At 37.9% G+C, this 26,555-nt stretch overlaps 1 protein-coding gene across 1 annotated transcript in view; it reads left to right on the forward strand.

Moving 5' to 3' along the window:
- PLCE1 (phospholipase C epsilon 1) overlaps positions 1-22,583 on the forward strand; it is a 167,797-nt gene extending 145,214 nt beyond the window's left edge. Inside the window, exons 21-33 of the mRNA XM_068950063.1 lie at positions 2,887-3,011; positions 3,754-3,871; positions 8,446-8,577; positions 10,172-10,459; positions 11,249-11,412; positions 12,305-12,566; positions 13,513-13,631; positions 14,701-14,829; positions 15,550-15,759; positions 17,831-17,992; positions 18,149-18,367; positions 19,577-19,789; positions 20,751-22,583. Coding sequence (XP_068806164.1) covers positions 2,887-3,011; positions 3,754-3,871; positions 8,446-8,577; positions 10,172-10,459; positions 11,249-11,412; positions 12,305-12,566; positions 13,513-13,631; positions 14,701-14,829; positions 15,550-15,759; positions 17,831-17,992; positions 18,149-18,367; positions 19,577-19,756 — 2,108 coding nt within the window. The 3' untranslated portion in view covers positions 19,757-19,789; positions 20,751-22,583. The remainder of the gene's footprint in view (positions 1-2,886; positions 3,012-3,753; positions 3,872-8,445; positions 8,578-10,171; positions 10,460-11,248; positions 11,413-12,304; positions 12,567-13,512; positions 13,632-14,700; positions 14,830-15,549; positions 15,760-17,830; positions 17,993-18,148; positions 18,368-19,576; positions 19,790-20,750) is intronic.
- Positions 22,584-26,555: the final 3,972 nt, after the last annotated feature.

The raw sequence follows: 26,555 nt of genomic DNA on the forward strand, positions 1-26,555 counted from the left end.
TCAGTGATGGTTTAAACAAATCTACTAGACAGTAGATTGGATACAGTCATTAACATGTCAAGGCTGATAAAAAATATCGCAGGTAGTAGCTTCCGCTACATCTTCAGTTGCTTAAGTTCGGTCTGACAGGTTTAACTGAAGTACTGATGAAGGAAGGACAGTGTGTGTCGGACTGAAGCAGCTGTGGTGAGGTCATACGTCTTTTAATACCTTATGATGCTGTGGGCCTGGTAGACACTAGTAGGGCAAACAGTTGGAGTCAGAAACACTTAATCCTCTGAAATTTTATCAAAGGACATTTGTCAGAACCCCCACGTATGGGTGAACAGGCTAGTGGCCTTTAAAATGAGTGCATGTTATTTTTATTGGTAAATTTCAGAAAATATATCAAAGTAGATGACAGTGTGTTTGGAAAAAGTATACTGCCCAAAGAGGCAGCAGTGAAATCTCCTAGTGTGCAAGTTAAATGCCGCATCAATGGCAAATAACTCCAGAAGCAGGTCATAAAACGGAACAAGTGGACAACAGATGTACAGATGTGCTTCAGTGTGGATGAATGTAAGGTAGCACATCTAGGGGAATAAATTTAAACCATGCTTGATGATTCCAAGATCAAAACTGGCAGTAACAACTCAGGAATGAGCTCTTAAATCATTAGGAACAGTATTGCAACCAAAGCAGCATATAAAACCTTGATGTTGCGCAACTTGAGTTCTGTGTGCAGTTCTAGTGTCCGGATCTGGTTGGGTTATGGAAGGAGGGGAGAAGGGCAGCCGAAAAAGGGAATGGGGCCTTGGTCCTACAGTAAGAGTCTAAAAAGGCTGGAATTCCTCAATTGGAAGAGGAAAAGACTGAGGAGAGGGTTTGACAAAGGTTAGCAAAATCTTAAAGTGGTAGTTGAAGGGAGTACAGAGCTGTTATTCACTAACTCTCATCATACTAGTTCTAAGAGGCAAGCAGTGAAACAAGTAGAAGATTGGTTCAAAACAAGTAAAAGGAAATACTACTTTATGCAGCTGGTAGTAAACGTCTGGAATTTGCTGCTACCGAAAATTGTGGAGGCAGGCAGTGTCAGAAGATTCAGAAAAGGACTGGACAAATTCAGGAACCACAGGCTTATAGACAGACGTTATAGGTACAAAGGTACCCTCCAACATCCCCAATATCTATTGATTGTAGATGTTGGGGTGATACAAGGGGAACGGACCGTACCTACGGGCTGGGTGCTCTCCCTAAATAGCATCTCCTCTTGCCACTGTCAACAACAGAACACTTGAGTTAGATGGACCATTGGTCTGGCAAGTTGAGCATGTTCTCCTAGATAAGGAATGAAATATTTTACTCACTTGAAGTCTATTGGGTACCTGTGTAAGTGTTACACACTGCATTTAGAAAAGATGCGAGGCTTGAGCATGCCCTTCTTCAGCACAGGGCTTCTTTCCAGTCAGTCCCTCGTTTGTTATTTGCTTCTGTGTTAGCGATTAAAAAAAAAGTCACAAAATTAACAAATGCACTTCAGGACCTGACTCGTTAGTGCTTGTGGGATAGCAGTATTATTTAAGCTAGTAAGAAAATGTAAGGGTCTGGTTCTGGTGCCTTCTCCAGCTGCATTTTGCTAGAAAGTTTGCCTTACTGGCTGCTTGAGAGGTCTCCTTGTGTGGGGCAGCATAGAGATAGCTTCCGTGAAAATTGCTGTGAAAAGCGTTAGACATTTGTTAACACGTTTGCAAAGGAGATACCATGAGCTGACTCAGTAAGTAATGTTTGAGCAATGTTGTAGTTAAGAGAAGGTCTGAAAAATCTGAAGCTAGCAGCAAACAATCACGCCCTGCAATACATGAAGGAATCTGTGGCATGGTTTACTGCTTTATTACAATGAATATTCTTTGGGATTTTTAATTACTTTAATATTTTGGCAAAACTAATCTAAATAATAGTCTGTAAACTTTCTAAAAGATTTTCAGTGTTATTTTCCTTACTGATGCATTAGTTTTGCATAAGGCTAATACACTTAATTTTCATTTTTCTGGCTGTAAATCTTAATTTCCTTTACTCTTATTCCCTCTCTGACTCCGTTTCCCTGTAGCTGATGTCCTTAATGCTTCTCCTGCTGCTAACAGCCAGGAAGGTAATGGCCATTTGGTTGAGCGTTTTAACTGCATGAAATCAGCACCTCATTTCCAGCCCACTAAAAGTGCCGGTGTGAATATATGATTTTATATGGTATCTTATATGGCATTATTAACTGGTCAAGAACCACTAGAAGATTGCATGTGCAACACTGGTTATGCATAAAGAGAATATGGTCAAAGCGTCAGGAATGAATAAAACCCATTCCTTTTGTGGCAGATAATTATAATATTTTAGTCCAGAAAGACCAATCAGTAGATGCATTATACTCCAATAACTATGTAGCTTTGAAGAGGAATTTCTCTAGAAGTAAAAAATATTTGTGTGTTTATGCACAGTGAACATAAGGAGAGGAGAATGAAAGCTTGATGTACAAAGACATGTTACCTAAGTTACCATGTTTGATGTGGTTAAATTATTTGAACATATGCAGTTACTTGTTGTTCACAAGTGCCACCGAGTTATTTTCAGATGGCAAGCTTGAAGAAGAAATTAGATGATTTTGTTTTAAGCATTTTGTGAGCACAAAAGGATGGGCTTTCAAAGAAGTGTAGCGTATTAACTGAAGTCAGGCCTTAACTTTTTAAATAGAAAGTTACTGTTAAAGCGGAATGCTTTGACCAGTAAATGCATTCTTTTGCCATCTGGTTTTTCAGATAATATTCATGGCATTATCCACAAATATTGCTAACTGAAATCGAATTTCCAGTAGAAATTATTTGGCTTTATGCTTATTTAAGTCCCATTGATTTTTAGATAATATTCTTGAAGACCGACCTGAGAGTAAATTATCAAGTGATAAGCTGCAGTTTGAATATAATGAAGAGACTGCCAAAAGAATAAAGAAGGCTGATTGTGCTACTTACAGTAATAAAGGAAAGGTAGTACTGCTTTTTTCCCCTCTTTCTTCTCTGCCACACTTTTATCTGTAACAAGCTTCAAAAGCATTTAAGTTGCTTAGATAACAGACATCAGGGGGCAAATGCACTTTAATGAAGGCAAGTAGTAGAAGTCATGGAAACACACCAAAGAAAATGGATTAAACAGAAAACACATTCAACATAGCGTTCAAGAAAAGTCCGCAGAGGTTATTTTATGTGCAGGCCATTTGGATGAAAATTTTAACTGTAGTTATCCTCTTTGGAATACTTCTTTGTAGCTCGATCCAGAAGTTTATTTAGATACCTAATTGCCCTTGACGTGGATGGGCTTTAGATGTCTAGGAACTAAAGATTTCATGAGACTCTTCAGCATTTCTGTGTATCTAATTAACTTAAAAATATGGCACCATGATATCTATAGCCATGTTACCATTTATTAAATCATCAGGCAATTAAACCCCTGCATTGTTGTTCCTTAAACTGTGGTTTATCCTGAACGCAGATCCTTTTTGTCTAAATATTTGTGGAACAGACCATGACTCAGGTCCTTGCACGCTATCCCATGTTATCGCAATAATGCATAAACCTGCACACGAGAGACACGAGAGATCTGTTAGGTGAAGACAGCAAACCGTGTAAGAGCAATGAGATGTAAAGGATTTTAAGGACATAAGTGCGATATGCTACAATACCTTCATATTCAGTAATATTATTATTTTATGTTATTGGAATTGTCACTTAGGTTTATGATATGGAACTGGGTGAAGAATTTTATCTTCCACAAAATAAGAAGGAAAGCAGACAGATAGCCCCAGAGCTATCTGACCTTGTCATTTACTGTCAAGCTGTAAAGTTTCCAGGTAAGTATACTTCCCTGTTTTATTGCTTTAAACTTTCTAATTCTTTAGGCTGTTATATTTGTGTTTTGAATTATTTAGTACAAGCTTTTTCAAATTTAAGTAGTTTAACTTTCTTTTTGAAGATCTGGTAGTCTACATAATAGCTCCTGACTGAGAAGTAGTATGCGTAAATCCATTATGTGAAGGCATACTGTTTGTCATATAAAAATGTTTACAAATTTGAAATTTCCCAGCCTTTATGACTTAGAGAATAGTCGTCTTATTGCTGCGTGGATGACAGATGAGAGAAAGCTGTATCATAAGAGCTCTGAATTTCCATGTACGGAAGTACTGAATTGGCAATGAGAATAAAACCTTGCAGAAAGAGCTTGTCAGATTTCTTTAAGTGACTGCAGTCTGGCATGTTTCACCTTTGCCTATGCGCTCTACGTTTTCTGTCCTTTCCTAAATGGATAGGAGGGGAGCCATTTGGGGTTGGGCTGGGGTGGTAATGGGAGAAGCTCAAACCTTCTGAATTCACTTACATTGTCTGCCTGCTTGACTAGAGAAGCCAGCGAGGGCGGTTCGGGAAGGAGGAAGACAAAGCTAACAGCCTTTTCATGGGGTGGGCGAGGACAGCTGACTGGGGAGACACATACACATGTGCGCGCACACAGAATTTATGCAAAGGGTTAAGGAAATAGGAGAGCATTTCTTTTGTATGGTAGGGAGAATAACGTTAGCAGAGCAGAAGGAGAGGCAGTAACTGAAGAGGAGATCACTGGTAATTGCTTGTTCAGTACTGAAGCATGAGGATGAGTATGTTTTGGCTCATATATTGTACATAAATTCTTTTAAATTGAGAATATATTGTTTATTAATGTGTTCAATGTTTTGAAAGAAATATCAGCTTTTTAATTGAATGATTCTCTGTGGAAATATCAGTAATTCTGGCAAATCACAATCTTACGCAAATAGAACTATAGTCAGATCAGAGAAGCTAACCAAACATAAAAGAGAGTCAAATATGCAAGATAAACATGCTGAAAAATGGAAGGGCATACTTTTATAATCTTTCATAACTTTAAGAATTGTAAGTGTTACGTTTAGCAATAATAACTTCTGTAAAATTTTCACATTTGATACTCTCTTTTTAATGAAATCGGCAATGTGATATCTTTCAAATAAAATATTTTCTTTTAAAGAATGATATTAAAGATTAAACAGAGATAGCTTAAGTTGTTCCAAACATTTTGACATACAAAGAAGTTCTGGTGTTCTAAAATAACTTTAAAATATTTCAAGTTTCTAATGTAACTTCAATCAGAAAAAAGAAGTTACTTTCCACATCAGATTTCTTTCTCTTACTTTAATTAGAACATGAATGGAACAACTAAGAAAATGAATTCCTTTCACAGTTGAACACATGAAGCTATAAAAATCAGTTTTCCAACAAATTTGTGTATGTTTCCTCTTTAGAGACAAATACTGTCTTCACTGCGATGGATGTAGATATGCGTGCTCTCTGTGCTTCTGGTGTGATCTCTGCCCAGCTGGAGGGCACAAACACACTGCATGCCTCTGTTCCACTGCTGTACCCCAATATTGTCAGTTAATAATGAGCACAAGGCCAGTAGATCCATGGTTATGTAGATCTGTTGACCAGTTTCCTTTCCAACTCAGAAAATGCAAGCGTTCTGCAGATAGGGAGGGCAGAATTCATGTTAGTGGCTGATCGTTGGTATAAATACTTTATTTCTCCTGTCCCCTTTTAGCTCTGTTCTATGTTTATAATTGCCTATGTCTGTGAAGGTTATCATTGATTTATGACTACAAAACAAGACGATGACTAGATCACCTAGCCTAACCTGCTGAGTGATGTGGACTTCCCAAATGGCTCCCTAGTCAAAACAGAATTTATCGTGCGGAGGAAAAAAAAACGTTTCTTGTTTATACAATATCTGGGAAGGAGAAACCCACCACAGCTCCTGTTGTTTCAGTGATTTTTGGCCATTACTCTCCTTGCCTAACTTCACTTTCAGTCTGCTGGATATCATCATACTGTTGTCTGAGACAACGAAGACCCATTCTTTTGGGTCCCTGAAGATGAGAGCAATGAAGCATACTTGAGCACAGTACTGCTGTAACTAACTCACTTGTGTGTGGCTTGTTGCCTTGATGCTGAGGATCCTTATACAATGAACGGAGAAAGTTGGGTGCATTAAAATAGGGTCTGTACAACCTTGTGCAGTGAGTGGGTTGTTACCTAAGCTACTGAACTTGAAATTCAGTCATCATCTCCAGTGTATCAGACTGCCTGCCACTATGGTATCAATTTTCTAGAAATGAAAGTGGGCATAAAAAATGGCACCCTGCAAATGTACCATAGATTGTTTTTGAGGTCTGCAGTCCCACAGGCTGCTGGCTGTTTGCCAGGGACACACAGTGAGAAGGTGACAATTACATCTTAACCTGTTAACCTTAGCATGATTAGAACAGGAAGGGGCAGGGGAGTTTGTCATCCCCTGAATTAAAAACCTGAAAGCAGTAAAACAATAGGATTTTATCTAATCGGAGAGAGTAATTCTGTAACCTGCAGGATATAGCATAGGGGTTGTAGGGAGATCTGAAACAAGACTTGCTCTGTCATTGTGGCAGTATGACAGGATCCAAGTTGGTCCGGCTTTGAGCGGGGGGGTGAACCAGATGACTTCCATGTCTCCTCCAGCCTCCATTGTTTTATGAATTTATGATTCTATGAATAGGTGATGCTGTCTTTTGGAGTCCAGTTTAAACTGGAGTGGAAAATGGAGCTTCCCTGTGGGAGGGGAGGCCTTTCTCTTGCATAGTATGCCCATGGGAAAGACTGAAGGAAAACTCCCAGCTTACCGTGTAACTATCACATACAGCTCAGTTAACCTTGATGTTTTGCGTTGCACTCTCCAGTGATTTATGAGGTTAGTTTGTTTCCTCAGTGACTGTCTCCACAACAGGATTTTGAAACCTGGATCTTGCTTGCCAAATCCATTTCATCTATTGAAAACTGAGATTAAGTAGTTCTGGAGGCACATAGTCCATAACTCCTCATTCTTCTAGTCAGTTCATATTCCTTGATCTCAACCTGTACCATCTTCTGCTGTTTATGTGCATGCTTTGGCCCAGAGAGACAGTAAGTCTCCAATCCTGAAAACATTCATGTACATACTAAATTTTACTAACGCGAACAGTCCCATTGAAACTATAACTTCACTAAGTACACGTAGACATGCTGTTAAGTTTGAGACCTGAAAATTTACATCTGTGGACTGACTTCAGTAGAACAGAATCTAACATTTCCTTTTGTGATTTGCAGTTGTAGTTAAAATATTAATATTAAATCCAGAGCTGTCTTTAGGGAGGTGTGAATTGGTGGGATTGCGTTGGACCCTCTATGCAACATGTCTAGTGTCTGGGCTGACACAGCATTGCCAGCCTGGTGAGTGGCCCCGCCAGGAGGCATGTGCACAGGCCCGGAGGACACGTCCATGGCTCTAGTGAGGCATTAGGGAGCAGAGCCTGGCATTTAACTTTTTTGTATGAATTTTGGGTTTTATTTTTGTCCTTCTAAAACTGAGGGTCATCTTACGAGTGACACATAGGCCAATATAGTGAACTTGCTTTGTCATATTGTAAGTCACGAGCGCGTGTTGGGGCTCTGAGAGCGTTCCTCACCTCGCTTCTGTGTGTGTGTGAGAATAACTGTGGTGCGTTTTGACTTTGTTTTTCGTTGTAATCTGCTCTGTGGTCTGTTGAAGACTGAACAGAAAGAAACTGACCCTAAAGGGAATGAAATCTATTTACTTCACTGGGATTTAGATCACGAGTTTAATGATTATTTTGCTGGAATGCATATATTTGAATAATAGCTATAATAGAGCTTTCCAGCCCCACAGAAGCCCCAGCACTCCGTTTCCCATCTTTGAAATGCAAGCTCTAAACAGAAGGAGATAGCTCTGAAAAGACCTGGAGGTTAAACTGGTACATTAAATTAAGAGCATTTGGGGGTTTTCCTTTACTGTATCTTCAAATGATATTTTTGCATTTATTTAATTATGTAGCTCCCGTAACCCAGACAAATCCCATGATATTCAACACTGCACAATTTTATTGCCTGTGTAGAAAGTATTTTTTAAACAATTTTCAGAATGAATGTGTTGGGACTGTTCCTGCAGCATTTTTTATTATTAATTAGGACCATTTAGGAGGTTGAGACAGAGCCACCACCTTCCTCAAGCCAAAAAGTAAAATGGAGAAAAGTTCCATCACACAGATTTTTCTGTGTTGCTGCATATATGTTTTTATATACATTATATAGAGATGTGTGTGTGTGTACATACATGCATATGTAGATGCATGTATGAATGTCTGTGTATATAAAGGTATATACCGCATATTGAGGTTGTTGGGAGTTAAATTATGGAGAAAAATACAGTTTGCCCTGTGTACTATATAGTGGGAGGATTCATGTCTCGAAACATAACGTAAAAAATGATGGAAAATGTCATGCCCTCTTGGTCATGTTTTTTGGCTCATTCATTTTACATTTATGGGAACAGGCTTGTCAACTCTAAACCCATCTGGCTCTAGCAGAGGAAAAGAAAGGAAAAGCAGGAAGTCCATTTTTGGCAACAATCCTGGCAGACTAAGCCCTGGGGAGTCAGCAACTCTTGCCAAAGCATCTGGAAAAGGTAAAGTTAGCATCCTCTTTCACGAGTCACGTGGAATGAGTTTGTAATCCAGCACATGTACCAGACCACGTTGTTAAAGATCAAATACTTTACAATGTGTAAGCTATTGAACTTTGGAATGTTTTTTTGTTAGCATGGTAGCTATTACAGTAACACTATTATAACTAAAGAATTGACCGTATAGAAATGGAATGTTAGAATAGAATTAATTGATCAGGACCCTAATTCATAAATGATTCAAAACTAAATACACTTTAAATGATACATCTTACAGTTTATTTCTTAAAGATATGAATTGCTATGTTCTTTGGAAGTACAGTTGGAAAGTAGGACTATTGGGCTGGATCCAGAAAAAAAGATTGCGAATGTCTGAAGTAGGATTTAGTTGCCTAAAATTCAGCCAAGTCCAAATTTGTAATCCTGGAACCCCACCCGCCCCATTCCACCTTGGAGGTGTTCACACTCCACAGGTGCTGCAGTTTGTGAACTTGGGAATTCTACTTCTGTGTATGGACAGATTGAGGAAATGCATAGAAAAAGGACGCACAAGGTTCTGAAGCAGGGATGAGACCCAGTTGCCCTGCCTTTCAGGTGAATGCCATAAAGAGAAAGTTAGAGAGTTGTTTCCTTTCTTGGACTCCTTTTCTGACTCAGGGCCATGTGTTTCTTTCAGCGCAGTGGCACAGCTGCACCAGACAGGTTAGATTCCCTTCTAAAGGCCAGTGACCTAAAAATGAAGAATTCTAGCACTTAATTCTTACAGCCTTAAGTTTTTTGCTGGATTTGTCCCCTGACTCTTATGGCACTCTAGACTGCTTGGAGACTTAGCAGATAGGTTTCAATATTGCCCCCCTTCCTAATATAAAAGATATATATGAGAAGAATGGAATATTGTCTCCCAGAAGACTCTACAGCTGGGTAACTAGGGTGTTTTCCTGATAGGTTATAGTTCCAGACTCAAATCTACAGAGGCTAACCCTATAACCCTGAGTCTGGACTTCAGTTGTGAGGCTGGGACTTCAGCCCATGGGCTGTTAGGAAGAGGTGACCTCCCCAGGCTGTCTGTCAGTGATCCAAAAGATTGTTGTGGATGACTTTTTACAGGCACCTAATCTGTAGCTCCGAGTCAGGATCGTGGCTTCCTAATCTGCTTGCTTCAGATGGCACCATCCTTGCCGTTATAGCCTTCTGGGGTACCTACTTCCATTGAATGGAAAAGGGATTTATATATGTAATTTAGGAAATTGGTAGTACTTTACAAGTATTGTTAAGCGATGGGTTGAAAATGAAAATTCATTTCTAGCTAATCTCTCTATTACAGTATGTTATTCAGGAATGCCAGTTAAACGCTTCTTTATGAAAATGTTTTTTAACACATCTACTTACGGTATAATTTAAATACTTAAACATTGTTTTCTCTCATTAACTGTTCTTACTACATAAGAAGAAATGGGACACTTTGAGCAGTGTCATTTTCCAGGATCCCCTGTTGGCAACATAGCCAAAGTGTACACATATACCTCACTAGAAAACTTTGAATTCTCGGAGTCTCTGGACCTACAGCTGTAACTTGCAGGTACTGTTTATTTTCCAGGTCCTTTTGATGTGATGCGGCAGACCTGGGAAGATCCTTGTTCTTTTAATTCACCAGCTTCTCTCAGTGCTATCATAAGGACACCTAAATGCTATCATATCTCTTCACTGAATGAGAACGCGGCCAAGCGGCTGTGCAGACGGTATTCTCAGAAACTGATTCAGCACACCACCTGTCAGCTGCTGAGAATGTACCCTGCTGCCACACGCATCGACTCTTCAAATCCCCATCCCCTTATCTTCTGGCTCCATGGCGTACAGCTCGTGGCTCTTAACTATCAAACAGATGGTATGGGTAGAACAGTGTACATGTTTATACATGTTAAATATGATATAAATCCTCCTTAAACTGTGAATTTGTATTTAATGTTTTCCTTTACCTGCTGTTGTAGGGGGACTTACCTGCCTGTGCACCCCAGCACAAGCAGGTTCACACAATTACACTCTCTAATCCTTAAGAACAGGGGTCTCAGAATTCAGGAGTAGATGCCAGTGCTTGGAGATCTCCTGATAGCACAAAGCCACCTGGACAGCAGCACCTTCAGTTTCTTTTATTTCTATGGAAGGCTTTTTTTCCCCCAGTTCTAGTGGCCATTATCGCTTTCTCCTCATTTCAGGTATAAAACGATACTGAACTATTTTTCTTCAGAGTTGCCTTCTTGGATAACTGCTTCAATGTTGGTCAAAGAATTTTTGCACCATGTCACCACCCTATCTAGCGTTCCCTCACCTTCTGTGAAGAAAGAGGAGATCTATTAGGTTGTCTGCACAGCTATTGCAGTTGATGCTTTTTCATTCTGCAATTCAGGGCAGAAACTTCTAGAAACTTCTCAGGGACTAGGTGTAGGTGGTCCTGCGGTTGGATAAAGATACCAGAAAAGGATAGAAAAGAATGGATATTCTTGCTGCTTGGTGTAATTAATAGTGTTGGGTAGATTGGATACGTAAATTTCAGCTAACTCTGATAGTTAAAACTAAAATTCAAAAAAAGATGAAGTTGCATGTCCTTGTTTTCACTGTTACAGTTTTTCCATTGTGCCACTACTGTTTGTGAGCTCTGGCTGTTTTACTTTCACAGATCTTCCTCTGCAACTTAATGCAGCAATGTTTGAAGCCAATGGTGGCTGCGGATATGTTTTGAAACCTCCTGTTCTGTGGGATAAAAGTTGTTCAATGTACCAGCAATTTTGTCCATTAGAAAGAGATCTTGATAATAAGGAACCAGCTATATATTCGTTAACAGTAAGTACATTAAAACAGAATTTCAAACAGTCAGATAGATAGGAATAAACATGTAACTACAGTCTTAAACCACCATTACAGTCATGCTTCTGTGTGAAACGACTGTACCTACAATTATTGCTTGTACTTCTGAAGATCGCTATAGCTAAAAGAAATTGGATGGGGAAGGAGAAAATGACCACCTTTATCTGCTGCTTTGTATTCATAGATACTTCTACTGTTTCCTTCATGATATTTGACAAAACCCAGTCCTGAAAACATTTTCAGTGGGACTACATAGCAGAGTAAAATTACCTGTGTGATCAGATGTTTCACACATTTGTGAAACAACCAACTGTAATGAAAAGCTGTAATGAATGTTAAAAATACGTATTTTAAAGAAGTTATATAATATAGTCATGGATTTATGGCATAAATTTGGATTCTAAGAAGCTAATGCCTTCCAGGCAATGTTTCAGAAAATCGAGATCCGTAAGAGTCAAAATGCTCCCAGCTGAGGTAATTGTAGACCTAGTTCTTCTCTTGTGTGTACCAAAGCAAGCCAGAGGTCAGTGCCGTTACCTCAGAGTAACTGAGAAGAAAATTTGATCCTTTTGACTACATTACTAGTACATTCTTTCTGGATTAACTTTCAAATGCCTTGAATGGTTACAGTCATGATTTATGGTGTACTTTTTTCAGAGGAAAGATACCGTAGCAATGGCATGTGATTTAAGCACTTCTGCTTCAGACATTACTGTCTTGGCAGTTACAAAAGCAAAGGAGGGTTGTAATTAAATCAGTATGCTAACAAACCCTGCGTAGGAGTAGGATAAATAATATTTAGCTAAGAATTGTGACAGAAAAAGAATTACCCCACTAATTATTTTCTCTCTGTGCTTCTCGGCTTCAGATTGTGTCTGGCCAGAATGTTTGTCCTAGCAATAGCACAGGAAGTCCATGCATTGAAATAGATGTTCTTGGGATGCCTCTGGATAGCTGCCACTTCCGGACTAAACCCATTCATCGCAACACTCTCAACCCTATGTGGAACGAACAGTTTCTTTTCCGGGTTCATTTTGAGGATTTGGTCTTTCTTCGATTCGCAGTTGTTGAAAATAACAGCTCAGCTGTAACAGCTCAAAGAATCATTCCACTAAAGGCTCTAAAAAGAGGTAAAATAAAGTTTATAGTAACACTGTGTACCAAGATGGCCCAGCAGACTCCTGGCAGACTGAATCCTGCCTGAGGGATATTTTTAATCAGCTTGCTGCCTTCCTCTGGAGGAGACAGGGAACAACATACTTTGCCCTAGCAATCGAACGCTGATCTGATGGCCTCCCTGGGAGCTGCCACAGTGACTTGTGAAAACTCCCAGAACTGAGCTGCGTCTCCTGTTGTTGCAGAGGTGGGAGCACCTTGTACACAGCAGCTCAGACCTTGAGCTGTGGTTGTCAGCGCTCAGGTCGTGCTCACCTCAGGACTTACCCTTCCTGTAGGAAGACTGGAGTGGTTTCACTCTGTGTTAGCTGTCCTAATTAGCGGTCACCGAGGCAGAAGCGAATGACACTGTTTGCAACCTTCGCTGGAGGAGAGATGAAAGAAGGTGAAAGAAGGTGAAAAAAAGACAAGCAAGCACCAATAATGCTGTGGCACTTGTCGGGGGATGCCATAACGGCAGCAGCTCTTCAACAGAATGGTGAAAATAGTTTCAGATTTACCTCATGCCACTGTAACACCACAAAACAGATTTAACGTACGAGGCGATCTGGCCATATGTATCCATTTTCCCAGTGAGACTTTGTCCTTGTTTCATTCATATTTAAAACTGTAATTTATTTAGCTATTTCATGTATGAAGAGCTTGAATATTATGGTGACTGCCAAAAGCAAAAATGATTTTAGTAGGAGTTAAAAAAGGGTACACAGCCACACAAGCCACTCAGCAGTTCATAGGATTGGGCTTGTGCTGCTGTACAGACAAGAGTGTTAATGCAGTATTATTACAGTGCTTTAGTGCTATAGGTATAGCAAAGGCTTAGTTATTGGAGTTTTTCATCTCTGAGTCAGGTGTCCTAGGATGTGGCAAGGTACTCATGAAAGGGTTTTTTTTTCTCTTTAGGCTATAGACATGTCCAGCTACATAACCTGCACAATGAAGCATTAGAAATTTCAAGTTTGTTCATAAACAGTCGGAGAATGGAAGAAAGTCCATCTGGAAACACTCTGCCTGCATCTATGGTAATTTAATTATATTTTTGTGAATGCCATGTATTTTTGTCTTAATTACTAGTATGATCTGAAGACTTTTAGGATCAGACTGTTCAAAGAAATGAGGCCCCGAAACCTGCACATCTTTCAGAAGTACCTTGAAGCCCGAATCCTTTTTGGCTTCAGTGGAGGTTAGGTTATCCTACCTGGCTGAAACTGTGGGTGGGTTCGTCTTTCCAAAGTCTGACTTTTGGTATATTTAGGTATAGCGCAGGCAGAACTTCTGTGCTGGAGCTGTCTCATGCATTCCTTTATGCATGAATCATAAACATTGGATTTGAGATGCACAAAAAAAATGCAAATTACCAAAAAACTATCGTTTGTTGGAATAGTGAGAATACAGTTAAATTCTTGTACAAAAGAGGATGGAGCCCCTATTTACATACACACATATTATATATTTTATTACATACACACACACATGCGTATATATATAAAAAAATAGCCCTTAAGGATGGGTTACTTTTGCTTGTTTCAGCCTCTTTAAGCATGTGTATTATCACTTTGCTGAGTATCCTAGAGTGTTAGATAAAAATCTCCTGGGCTACTGAGTGTGCCAGCAGATGTGCCGCAGACATTATGCTCCCGTGAACACAGGCCAAACACCTATCTATCTGGGTGAAGTACTAAGGCAGAAAGGACAGCTATGACTGGTTTGGAACATAAAATCAAGTTACTGATTTTCATCCAGTAATTACTGCATTGACTCCAATAGTCTTCGTTCAGTTAGAACGCAGAGAGTGAATGATGGAGGTCTGTGACACTGTGCTTGTTCAACGGTGGTTTATGTACCCTCACTGTAACACTTTATTCCCATTTGAATTTCTTTTTATTCCTGTCCAGCTTCAAGGTAGTGTTTTGTTTTGTTTCGTTTCGTTTTTAATATCTTGATCTGTGTGCAAGAAAGAGCCCTATATTAGTTGGATAGCTTTTCTCTGTCAAGGTCCTATAGTTTGCGTGTGCAGTGTCTTTTAATGCAACTTACAGATAATTAATATGCCTATGTATATCAGTATCCTGATGAACATTGTCTTAACAGTTGTTCAGCACAGCTGAAAGGAGAGCTGCTGTGGCTTACAAAGTGACCATTCATGGAATTCCAGGCCCTGAGCCTTTTACTGTTTTTAATATAAGTGGGGGGACCACAGCTGCACATCTTCTTCATCAGGTAAGTTGCTCACTGTATTGCAAGCAGCCGGCCATTTGTCTCCCTGCGTTTCTCAAATGCAGAATCATTGTAGCTTATTCATCATAGCCAGGAGTTATGTTAGCAGTGTATTACTGTGGAATTAATTGCACTGTAAATGCAGAGTATCATCAGTGAAGTTTTCCGAATCGTGGATTCTGATAATGGGTTTTTAATCTTATAATATAGTCCCTATTAGTATTTTACTATTTGGGCATATGCATATGAGAAAAGAAAATCTTTCTGACTGATAGAGTCAGCAGGCTGCCCTGGAAAAGGGCAGACTTTTCTGTGTAATTCTTTGAACTTGAGCATTGTAGGAATACAGAGTAAAAGTTAGAGGGCTAAGTTCATGAGTAAAAAAACCATTTCACTCAACAGGGGTTGTTATTCCAGCAGTGGGAAAAGACTGTACTGTCCTGGGATTATGAATAAATTGTCTGGCCTGGCCAGAAATAAGCTTAAATAGTACTGCCTTGTCTGGAATACTTGAGCTACTTGGCAAGTGTAAAGCGTACGTTAGCCTGGAGTAAAATATCTGAGTAATGAATAGAACATCAGAAATCTTGCCTACACTATCTATCAATCAGAATTGTTATTGATTCTTAAAGCTTTTTTATTCATATTCATTTATAACTACTAATTATGCAGTGTTTATATTTAGCCTTCTAAATGCTGTGTGTGTATCGTGGTCTGTCTTAGCTCTTGGCTACCACAAAAGGCACTGAATCATGTGCCACAGACTATTTTCTGATGGAAGAGAAAAGTTTTATATCTAAAGAAAAGAATGAATGCAGAAAACCACCATTCCAGAGAGTAATTGGTCCTGAAGAAGGGCTGGTGCAGCTTCTGAACAGCTGGTTCCCAGAAGAAGGATATGTTGGAAGGATTATCTTTAAAACCCGAGAGGAAGTAAGTCTGTTTGTTTTAGAAAAATTGTTATTTACATAGGTAGCTAAAAATAGCTGTAAGGACCAGGATATAAAAGAGTGCAGTACTTCTATCACTGCTTGGTTGAGTGATGTCAATGCTGTGTACATCTTTTAAAAGCAAGCGTAACACTGACTAACGCAACTAGCTGTAATACACCTCGTTAAGTGTACCTGTGGAACAGTAATTTGACTTCAGTCAGCTCTAGTATCAGCTGTCACCGATTCAACTATCGGATACTATGAGCTGCCTGTTGTAACTGATCGTTCCGGTTTAATGTCAGTCAGGATTTTGACATGATATGAAATGAATATAAAGAAAGAATGATAGTAGTTATAATACCAGAGGATCACAGGTAACAGAACACCAGACTACAGTTAGCAACCAGTTTGGATGGCAGCAAGTTTTTTTACTTTGTTCAATAAAATTAGAAAGGACTTCTTTAATATTAAACTACACTAAAAAAAAAAACAAAGGATGGTGAAATTATCCATGGTAACTTAGAATAATGAAAGAAGTGATTTCTCTTAATGTAAGGTAGGAAGATGGCCCGATTACTCCAGTTTAAACTATGGGCAGAACATCCACATCTTGAATATATGCTAACGCTCAGGCTTGTGAGAGAGGGAAAAGTTTAAAAAAAAAAAAAAAAAAAAAGTAGAAAACACCTAATAATCTAATTTTCAGAAGCATTTCCTTTGACCAGTTCAGCATATAATAGTGCTTGCTTAGTCTGAACACAATAATGTAGGTAGACATATATTTATATATACAGATTTTACGTATACAACTAACAGGAAAATGCACACCACCTTTGTTTATGTGCACATTCCTCTAAGATTTCTTAGAATGGAAAAAAAAAATAAGAACAGCTTTATTATATGATAAATTTACAAACCAGTGTTTTTTTAACTCTGGTTATTTCCACACGTTTTTTTGCTACAGCTTCAATTTGACATTTTATTACACAAAGCAATTTTTTTCTTTTATTTCTAGTCTACTCAAACAATTTTTGAATTTCTATTTCATTATGTGGAGCAGAAGTTAGGAGATTAAAAACTTGTCCGTAGGAACAGTAGTATACTTCATTCAGTTGACTACAACACTTAATTTGCTAGTATGTGCAGCCACACTTACATATGCTGTGTATGTATAAGTACATATATTTTTAGTCTTACTTTGAGATATATATAAAAAGACGTATGTCACTGCCAGTCCCATTCTTTCAGAAAATATGGGTTAAAATCTGTATTAAATTTCATGAAAATTATGCTGTATTTTTGTCCTAGGATGCTAGTACATCAAAGCATTATCTGTAATTTGGAGCCTTTTCAGAGATGGCAGCTGACTCACTCACATCTTAGAACCAGAAATGTAGCTGCAGATTTGCATTGAAAATAAAAAAGAAGTGGGTCCATGTGTAGAGTGTGACCCACAGTTCATGTTTACATCTTATGCATTCAAACGTTGTTAAAAAGGGATGCAGAGAAACGCAGAACCCGAGCGAAGGTGCAGGGAGTAGTTCTATTTGTAAAAACTGTAGTCATGTCACAGATCCTGAAAAAAAGAACTTACTTACTTAGAAGTAGCCTTGCTCCACATGGAAAAGCGACTTCTTGCTCTCTGAATGCCTTTCTTTGTGCCAGAAGCTAGCTGTAGCCCAGGGGCAAGGAGAGGAAAAAGGACACACTTTGCACCATCTCCCATCTTAATTCCACCATCATAAGAAAAAATAATAGAATTTTGTAGACATCAAGGAAATAATAAAAGATAGATATGTATGTGATCTTGTTTTTGTATAACATGGCACAATGCATATGTATGTCTTCATTCCTTGCCTCCTCTGACAAATAGTTAAGACGCTGATTTTTAGAAACACAAATAAATATTACCAATATAAACTTGACAAAATGGTTTATAGATTTGTATTTAATGAAATAGAGCCAGGGCAGCAGTAAAATCTCTGATTTCCATGGGATAAAAAATCTTCTGTGATCCCAGCAATTAGTTACCTCTCTGAACTAAATAAATTTGGCTCTTCTTTTTTCTATAGAATTTAAATGAGAGAAACTCCTTTCAAGAAACAAAGGAAGAGGCAGCCATCAGCTCTGAGGATGACAGTTTCTTTGTTCAGGTACACGATGTCTCCCCAGAGCAACCACGCACTGTCATCAAAGCTCCTCGCTTTAGCACAGCTCAGGACGTCATACAGCAGGTAAATAGCATGTTGTTTCCATTTAGTAGGTTCCATAATCTGGAGGCTGGAGATTGGTTTCACACAAGATGCGTGTGTTTTGTTCTCAGCACTAGCTGAAGAATCTGCCCAGTAACTGACTCTGTGATAACGTTGACTTTTTCTGCTTTTAAACAGACTCTTTGCAAAGCGAAGTACTCGTACAGCATTTTGAGCAATCCCAATCCAAGTGACTATGTCCTCTTGGAAGAGGTGACAAAAGAGCCAGCAAACAAGAAGTCCTCAACATCTAAACCCTCTCAGAGGATTCTCTCTGATCAAGAGTGTGTGTTTCAGGCCCAAAGCAAGTGGAAGGGAGCAGGAAAATTTATCCTTAAGCTCAAAGAACAAGTTCAGGTAAAAGAGTAAATACCTTGTAGCAGGCTTTATATATCAATGGTATGTGATCAGCTCGACAAGAACATACTTTTAATAGGAGGGAGATGCTAAATAGTCAAATGAGATTTTTAAAGTGGCAAAAAGGCTGACTTGGTATGTGGTAGTAATGGAATTAGTTTGGGGAAAAAAAAAAAATCCACAAATTCCAGCATTAACAGATGTCTGTAAGCAAGCTGCCCCCCCCCCCAAAAAAAAAAAAAAAAAGGGTTCAGAAAGCCTGCATTTAACAACTAACTGCAACGGTTTAGCCTGAATATAGTACGAAACAATTTTATGACGCAGAGCCTCTTGCTGATGTGCTTCCAGAGCCAAACTGCCACCTCTTGTACTTGTATGGCCAGCTAGTACTAGAGACTCAGCACCTCTGCTTGACATGTCTCTCAATATTTAATCAAGCCTAAGATCAGGATGTAAATAAAATCTTACAAGAGATGCCTCAACATTTTACAGGATTGGGGGGGGGGGGGGGGGACTACAACAAAAAGTAGATTTCTATTTTCTCTCCACCTCCATTAGCTTCCTCATTGCAAAACTGCATCAGTTACATCCAGCAACATGATTTTTCTCAACAGCCTGCAACTCCCATGACAACCTTTATCTTTTGCTACCGGCTTTCTAATTTTTGACGTCTTCTGGCTGTCGGCACCCTGCTTCCCATCAGAATAAGACAGGACTATTCAAATGAGCAGAACTTTAAAACTGCTGGAGTGAAGTCCCCTTTATTCCTACCCAGTGAAAGAACTGCTCTGTTGCTTTAGCTCAGGCTCAGGAAAAAAAAGAAATGGAAGGATTATAATACTTACTTATCATCTGCTTGGGGAAGTAACTGCATTCGTCTTTCCAGCAGATGCCATCAAACCATAGCAGTTGTTGCTTTAAAGTCACAGTATCGTGAGCACAGATTTTTTTTTTATAAAAGTTTGTACCAGATTTGCTAAACAGAGTCTTAATCTTTGACAACACATAATTTCAATTAATTCTTTTATTCAGAACAATCAGAAAAATATACCTGGCTATGAAGGCACAGCTGCACTGAGTTTCAAAAGTCAGGCCTGCTTAGAAAAATCTTACATGTTTTCATATTAAATTGCTGTATTTTGCAGCTAACAGTCTATTAAACTAGTTCTGCAATGTTTTTTTTTTTTTTTTTTTTTTTAAATTTAACAGGCAGCACGAGATGACAAAAGAAAAGGCATTTCCTTTGCCAGTGAACTCAAGAAGTTAACCAAGTCAAGTAAACAGTACCGGGGATTCATATCACCGCCTCTGCAGGTCTTGCCAGACAGTCCACAGAGTAAGGATGAAAAGTCTGCGTGCAGTTTGACTTTTAGTGACATTATGGAGTAATATCCACCACTGCCTACAGTACAGTCTGTTCAGGTATGAGATACTTGCTATTTGATTCTAACTCTGAGCAGTTATTTAATGCATGATATAGGGTGTATTTTTTTCAAAGATGTAGTTGGGTAAACCATAGTGAGGTACAACAGACGGACAGAAAGATTCATGAAACCCTTACAGATTAGTGGTGTGCGCAGACCCAAGTACCTGCGTGTACTGGTGGTCAATAGGATTTCAGATTACTTATTATGACATTTACTAAAGTGAACTCAAACAGTGCAAAAACTAGAATTTTACTCTGCCTCCTTTCCCCATTTAAAAAAAAGAAAACAGAATGTTGCAGCCTATTTTATTTTATAGTATGTATTTTAAACAACTAACTGTGCTTAGTTAACAAACAACATTCTGTTACTCTTTTGCTGTAAGCCAACATAGATTGAAGTATCCAGTAGAGCTTTTGGTATTGTTATGTTACGTGCATATAATAAAATCATTGGGATTGACGATCTCTTTTCTAGCTGACACAAGTTTATGCTTTTAAATTCTCCCTATGTGGAAATTCTGCCACAGTTTTTTAAACATTTTTACTATCTTTTCTGTATTTCTTTAGTTCCTTCTATCTTGCTTGACTTTACATAACAAATGAAATAAACATCAGATTGTCCCATGTATATAAAGATAACACATCCAATTTCTTGCCCACTGATTTACGCTAACCAGAGATTTGCATAATGCTGCCTACTACAACATGGAGATATCACCTGAGAAGTTAGTTACAGCTTGTTAGAAATGAAGAAGAAATCTTCTTCAGCGTTGATAATCCCATGTCACGTATGATGAATTTAAGGAGTTTACATTTCCTTTCCACATACACTCAATTATCAAAACATTATTTGACGTGCATTGTCATACTACTGATAAATTATTATACTGTCAGAATTCAAATAATATCCTTTGCAAAATATTTCAAATACGAACAAATTTGATATCTTCTTTCTAGGTTACTATAAAGACCCTAAATCATCCTAAACACTGAATTCAAGGAAAGCAAAGTAAATAATGGAAAGACCCCAGAACATTCCTCCTCCTTCTGCATTTGTTCTTTCCTTTGGTAGAGAACTGGAATTTACGTCACTGAAGCCTTCTACAGTGTCCTTGGAGAAAACTGCTGCGGTCTGAACTGGTCAGCAATTGTGCGGCCTGTGCTACAGATGCTTAATCCAGACAGTGCTTTTGGATTAACACACTCACTCCGGGAACGCTAAGTGGGATGGTGTAGGTTAGAAAGATGCCTGTCACCTATCAGAAGATTCCCTTCTTCCCATTTATTTTCACATCTGCAGATTCTCAATAGGCAGGTGAAGCCGTTTTCTTGGACTGCATGTTGTAAACAAACATGTCCCCCGACCCCACCTTTTTGTTTTAAACAAAAGGTAATTAATGTTAACTAGTTGCCTCAAGGGAAACTGAAGGCAGAGAACTAGAACAAGAGTGTTCTTTTATGTGTATTATATTAAAATAATGCACTTTTACCTAAAGATTCCTGTTAAACACTGTGTTAAGTGATTGTAAAGAGTTTTAAATATATTGTAACTTCCTTAGCATATCAGTTTAACTTTGGTGAATATACACAAAATGCTCAAATTATTTATGGTTTATCTACTTCAACAAAATAATGTACAATAGCCAAATACACCTAACTGTTAGTGATCCTTTGACAAGGAACAATGTTTTCTTCTTATAAATTCTAGTTTTTCCAGACTTATGTTCAAAGAAAGAATGAATATTTATTATCATGTTCCAAAGTATGTGCCATTGTATAATATATTTATCATATACTACTTTTTAGAAACCAGAATTTTCACCTCTCTCTGGAGTTAGAGGAAAAGAATATTTAAACTTTTCAGGTTGTTTCTTTTCAGCCGAAAAAGGTTAATATCCGAAACTGATCAAACTTAAACAGTATACTGAGAAATGTAATTAACATTTCAAAATTGCAATTTCAAAATACATTTTTCCATAAATCAGAAAATGTCTATAGCTGGTTTTTCACTTGCCTCTTAAACCCTGAGAGTATAAGCAACTCTTTACACTATAACCCTTGACATTTTTGTTTACATAGAAACACTGTTGTAAAGTTTTATATGTGTTTGCTGGATTTCTCTTTCGAAGTTTAAACTAGTTATGGCTGTCTCTTTTTTTCCCTCCATAGGAGTTACTGTTGTGCTTAGTTACTTAAAACAATCCATACCAATTTACAGGGGCACAAATGAAACAATTGCGGAAGTCAGCCATCCCCTCTGATTTGCCACATGAACTGTGTCTGTGGTGAATAAATTGCTCAACACATGTTTTTGTCTCTCTATTAGCAAATCCAGAATAAAGCATTTTAGTCGCCTGGTATAAGTAAATCAAGTAGTCCATGAATACAGGGAGTGATTCATGCAATCAGCAATTTCACATCACCATCACTACTCAAGCACAAACAGCTGCTGCTTCTAGGAGAGAAGCTGTATCAGGCAAAGGATAGAATAGCAACGCAACTAAAATGTTTACTTTTGATAGTCAGTGCAAGGAGGACAGGGAAAAAAATGTTACCTACAGACATTACTCCTGTGACAACCAAATAAATAGAGAAATAATTAGCAAATTAAAAAAACCCAAGTTGTTAATTGATTTATAAACAAGCAGGAAGAACCTACACTGTGTCACAAGAAGCTATGAATTAGCTTTAAGTATATGCTAGGGAAAAGTCTACAAAGTAATCATTACCAAAGCAAAAAGTGCCCCCTTCAGAGCATTTCCAGCTTTCCCACAGACTCCTCCCCCCCCCAAAAAGAAAAAAAAAAAAAATCAAATCTCGTTATGGCATGTCCTACTGCTAATCTTCAGTACTGATATAGCAAAACAGCATTTTGCGATTCAGCAGTTAGTTGTTATTCCCACTCAGAAAACCCCGGCTGCCTTCCAGCTCAGCCTCGTCATTCATAATACTGTTCTGCGTTCTGAGGAAAAGGCAGTGTGTAAGAAGTCAGTCAGACACTCAGATTTTTCCTTGTCTAAAGTTTTAGTTTAGATTTCCATTGCAAATGATTAAGAGTAACATTTTCAAAAGTGACTCACCTAAAATTCTATACATTGCTGAATTTAAATGGATTTAGGGACATTACTACTTTGGCTACTGTGTAAAAAGCCTGAGTGGCACCAGTCTGTACTCTTAGAAACCCAGACATGAAAACAAATTTAATCTATCTGAAGGTAAATGAGGGACTCCTCTTAAAAAAAAAAATGTTACCCAATATCTTCAAATCTGTTGTTACCTCTGTGTATGTGTGTGTGTGTGTGTGCGCGTGTGTATTTACTGGCCAAGTGAACAGAGAAACAAGCGGTTCATACAGTGGCCTAGCTTGTCTTTTGACAAATTTTAACTGCAGCATAACCAGCCTCTCTAAAAATGAGGTATGTGCCCTTCCCTCCCCATGGCACGTGCATCATGGACGACTGATACTGAATAAAATGTTAAGAAAGTGACAAATTAGGCATAGCTTTAGATGCACAGTTTGCTTCGGGAAATATGTATATTGACCTACTGCACAATTCAACTAATGAAATGTTCCCCCCCCCCCCACACACACACACTATAATGAATTTTTCCTTTCAGTGTTGTTAAGGACATTCTAGAAACAGCATTTACTTTCCTGTACATTTATTCCTGTACCTATTTAGCAACTTTTTTTAAAGCTATTCAGCAGCACTGAAAATAAAACTCTCAACATCACCTTTAGTATCCTAAAAATCTGCAGCACACTTGCTAATTGACTAGGGAGCAAACAAACAGAGCAAGTTTTCACACGTATGGTGTCGTCCACTGATGGTTATCTGTCGCACTTGGGGAAAAACAAAACAAAACAAAAAAAAACAACTTGGGAAAGCAAGGGACTGCTACAGCCCTGTTGTTACATTGTGTAAAGCAGCTCTAATACTAGCCTAAAGTCTAGCAGCAGTTTAAAAAAAAAAAAATTGTTTTGTACTATTTCCGCTAACACAATAATTTCCTACCTAGTTGTAGGAACGGTTTATTAATAGAGGTAACCGCCTCATCAGTCAAGGTCTGTGTTGCTTTTGTTGCTGTTTATCATCACAGTGAATGGAAACTATTGGGCTTTTTATTAAAAAAAAAAAAAAATTCTTTATAGGCATTTAGAATTTTGCAAGGCTAATAATTATACTTTTCGACTATTTCCTTTAATGTACATATTTCAGATAATCTCAAGTTTTAAAAAGCTTCTAGGTATTGGTAAACATCAGAGTAAATTCTTTTTGTCGAAGGAATGTGGTTCATTTTTGGTGACGCTAGAAAGGAATACAGCATCCTTCCACTTGCATTATTTCCAAATATCCAAAAAATGAAGCCATACCACTACTTAAAGGATTAGACAGAGAATTTTTGTTAAATTTTATGAAAGTCCAGTTAAACAGATTTCATGTGCTGAGTTATTACTCTAACAAGAAAGCTTATTCCGCTTATCCACAGATTTTCTTTCTGCAGGAAATCTGTCCACAGATTCCTAGGACAAGACTGACAAAGTAACTTTTGTCTCTTTCTGTGCTTTTGGCTGGGCATGGACATCAATTATGTAAAAATACATTCATTTTTTCACATTACAAACTATTAACAGGAAGCCGCTTCCAGGATAATGTTTGAAAGAAAGGAATGTAAATAATCAACACCTTCCAGAAATGTGCAGTCTCTGAGTGGTAGCAGGCCTCACTGGGAACAGTTTACACGTGGAACTCACACCCAGTTGCCTATGAGCCATAGTGAAGTTTTTTATTCTGTACTATTTTCAAACCACTATTACTTTTCTACTAATGTCTTGTATCTCTCTCTCTCTGTCGCATGTGCTGTTTGCAGTGCTGTGACTGTATGGGACAAAACTCAGGCAGCTGTGGACCCTGGCTCCATTGCAGCACTGTTCAGTTTTCAGGAATTGGAGGACGCCAGGAGGTAATAGCAGTAGAGTCTGAAGAGTTTTCTGTTTGTTTTTTTACCTGTTAAATTTGGGCTCACTAAGATAGATAGAAAAATACTGTCTCATTTTTAATTTTTAAAATGCAGTCACGTTTTTATCTTTACTAGATGAAGTATCTCAATAGTCATCTTTTGAAAGCAGTCTGCCTCTAGAGATCACATTTTCAAGAATTAAAGCCTTTAACATGGATGTATCTGACTACCTGAAAAACACATCCTCTTACATTCATAGTTTGTCTTTAAAAAAGAACAACTTACTGGCAGATTTACATTTTGGCAAAACGTGGAGTCTGCAGCTTCTGAAACTGAACTGTCCATTCTGCTCTAGCTCTCAAAATGCTACTAAGCTTCAGCTAACACTTGTTTTTTAATCACTGCTGTTACAAGTCCACTACAAAATCCAGTTTACTTTTAGGGTAGCCCACTAAATGTAACAATGGTGGAGTTTTTTTTCTGTCTGTGATAAATATTTTGTAACTGCAATAGTACTAGACATTTGGCAGAATTAGCAAACACAAAAATAAATAGCAGTAAATAGAAGTAAACAGATTTCTCTCCAGTACACGTATAGGATATTTCCTCTGCCTCTTAAAGCATGTCAAAGTATTCTGACAATGCAATATCACTATGTGCCAGTCTTCACATTGTTTTGAAATTATGTCAAATGTACAATTTTAAAAGTGACTTTCCACTTGGAGTATTTTTTTCTCTGCTGACTTGAAGAATAAACTTGTATTTGTATATCTTGTAAAAAAATAAATGGTTTAAGATGTGGGCTCTTTGCTTCTGCTTTCCAGAACTGACAAAGTACTGGTAAATGACCACCTTGGAGTTTTTCAGAGTTTAAATCACATCCGTCTTAGCAATCACTTAAAAACTAGAATAGTCAGAATTAGTCAAAAGCTATGGGAGTGCAGACCTAACCAGACAGAAACACGTGAAAGATACTATTTATTTATGTATTACCTAGTAGTAGTATGCAGGCTGTTTTGTAATCCACATAGTAAAAGATGTATTTTCTGATCCATTGATGGATATATGCCTATTCCATAGATGCTTGTGAATTTCTGTTTTAACTGCTCAGAATTAAGTGAACCAGTCTTAGTGATACTAAAAAACACTTACTTACTTAATAAAAACAAAGTAAATTATTGATAAAAGTATCTCTGAAGCTTAAATAAGGACAAAGGACTAACTTCTCTAGAGAAAAAGAAATATTTTCTAATTATTGTAAGGCTGTTAGTCCCTTGAACAAATGCTTTGCACAACTCACAACATGTATCATTACCACTTCATAGACAAAACATTACGAAACCTCCCCTATAGAACAGAATACATATAAAGCTAACACCTTCTCATTTTCAAATTATTTCATATATTTTACTTATGGTTTGCAAAGCCAACATGAAATTAAGCACAGATTCTGAGACAACCAGACTGACTAGCATTAGGGGAATGGGGATAAAATTCTGTTTCCGATATAAAAAAAGTTTAAAATCCTTACCTTGAATTTGTCCCATAGTTTTGACAGTGATGGTTTATTGAAGGCATTGTTGTAGACCATTCAATTATGCAGCTATTTCAGATCTGAAATTCAGTAATCTCAATTTGCTAATAAATTCCAAAGAGATTTCATTGGGAAAAAAAAACATTAAAGTAAAATAATTTCAAGAAAAGAGAAATGGTTAGGAGACATGAGAAGAAAAACAGAAAAAAATACAATACATACTCCAAACCTCCAGGTATTTTAGCATCAAAGAACTCAATACTATG

This window comes from Struthio camelus, chromosome 7, assembly GCF_040807025.1.
Source record: "Struthio camelus isolate bStrCam1 chromosome 7, bStrCam1.hap1, whole genome shotgun sequence".
Classification (NCBI taxonomy): Eukaryota; Metazoa; Chordata; class Aves; order Struthioniformes; family Struthionidae; genus Struthio; species Struthio camelus.